This window comes from Trichechus manatus, unplaced genomic scaffold (assembly GCF_000243295.1).
Source record: "Trichechus manatus latirostris isolate Lorelei unplaced genomic scaffold, TriManLat1.0 scaffold00146, whole genome shotgun sequence".
NCBI classification, from domain to species: Eukaryota; Metazoa; Chordata; class Mammalia; order Sirenia; family Trichechidae; genus Trichechus; species Trichechus manatus.
The window spans coordinates 6815472-6816927 of record NW_004444082.1 but is presented as its reverse complement, the minus strand read 5'-3'; the positions used below and the strand labels follow the sequence as shown (position 1 = coordinate 6816927).

The 1456-nt window shown below is 46.0% G+C and overlaps 1 protein-coding gene across 1 annotated transcript in view; it reads left to right on the top strand.

Annotated features, from left to right (window-relative positions):
- The first annotated feature begins 449 nt into the window (after positions 1-449).
- MPPE1 (metallophosphoesterase 1) overlaps positions 450-1456 on the top strand; it is a 6482-nt gene continuing 5475 nt past the window's right edge. Inside the window, exon 1 of the mRNA XM_023740064.1 lies at positions 450-597. Within this exon, the coding sequence (XP_023595832.1) occupies positions 499-597 (99 nt within the window). The 5' untranslated portion in view covers positions 450-498. The remainder of the gene's footprint in view (positions 598-1456) is intronic.

Sequence of the window (1456 nt, the reverse complement as noted above, 5' to 3'; positions counted from 1 at the left end):
TGTCAGTATAAACTGGGCATTTTTGGGGGTCATGTTACCCTCGCTTAGACCACTAGGCCCTCCTGAGTGCCCGACAGCTTCAGGGCAGTGTGGGGGAAGTTAGTGTGAGGTGCGTGGGAGGCCCCCCAACTCCTTTGGGGCCTCTATCACACATTTAATCAGACCCAGACTCTCTGGCCCTTCCAAGCAGTAGAGAGGATGGCACGGCGGGACATGGAACGAGAGTGTGACCATGTAGTGCACTTTTTAAATGGCCCCTAAGACAGGTGTAGGAGTCCCTGGGTGGCACAAACAAGAGGCGCCTCAGAAGAAAGAGCCTGGTGATCTGCTTCCTAAAGGTCACAGCCTTGAAAACCCTATGATGCACAATTCTGCCCTGCACACATGGGGTCGATTCAACAGGGATTGGTTTGTTTTTGGTTTTTAAGACAGATGTAGGCTCTACCCAAGAAACAAACTGAATCCTTATTTTTATTATTTGCCTCTAGGGAATGGCAAATGGAGAGGGCCTTCCAGACAGCTCTGTGGTTGTTGCAGCCCGAATTGGTCTTTATTCTGGGGGACATCTTTGATGAAGGAAAGTGGAGCTCTCCCCAGGTAGGACCCTGTGGTACCAGCACCCCAGTCCTGCTCTGAGGGCCCAGCACAGGCACTTTGGAGAACTCGTAGAATAGCATCAGCTTGTGCTGGAAGTTTGCTTAGTACTGATATTCCAACAGATAGTCTGCCTTGAAGACTTTTAGGACCTGTCAGATGCTACTCTTGAGTTAGGCTGGCTACACTTATATTTTTGTCTGTAGGAATATGTCAGTTAGCCAGACATCACTGGAATGTTGGAATGCACTTGCCTGTGTAACTCGTGGGATGGGAAAGACAGTCATGATGGATGTGATTTCTGTTGTCACCAAAATGACAGAATACATTGAAGTGCCCAGTTAACTTCACACTCTTTCATTTTACCATTAAATTATGAGAATTGTGCTACAAAAGTTCCTTGCTTCTCTCCTCTTATTTTCTTTCTTGCGAGTGAGAGGCTTGGTGTGCAGTTCCTCTGCCTTTAGGGGGCTGAGGTCCCTGGCTGGCTATTACGGTGACAGAAGCTGGTCCTAAACCACAGAGAAAGGTGGTTCTCACCTTTGCGTCAGGATTCTTTGCTTATTACCTGCCCGGAATGAATGAGAACAGGGCTCTTCTTGCTGCTTAAGTAAAAATGCTCAGCTTGTCATGGTTTGGGGGAAGGGGATATTTAAAAGAATCAATTGGGACTTCCCAGAACAGTCCAAAAGATGTACAAATAAAGTCTTGGTCCAGATATGATAGGAAGCTACTGTTTATAGGGCTGTAGTGTTTGTTAAAACTTAGGCTATAATTAAATATGAGGTAATGAAATCCTATATGTAAGAAGCTACTGGTTGTCAAATGAGGCTGGATGCCTATGTTGCTTTTGTAAAATGAA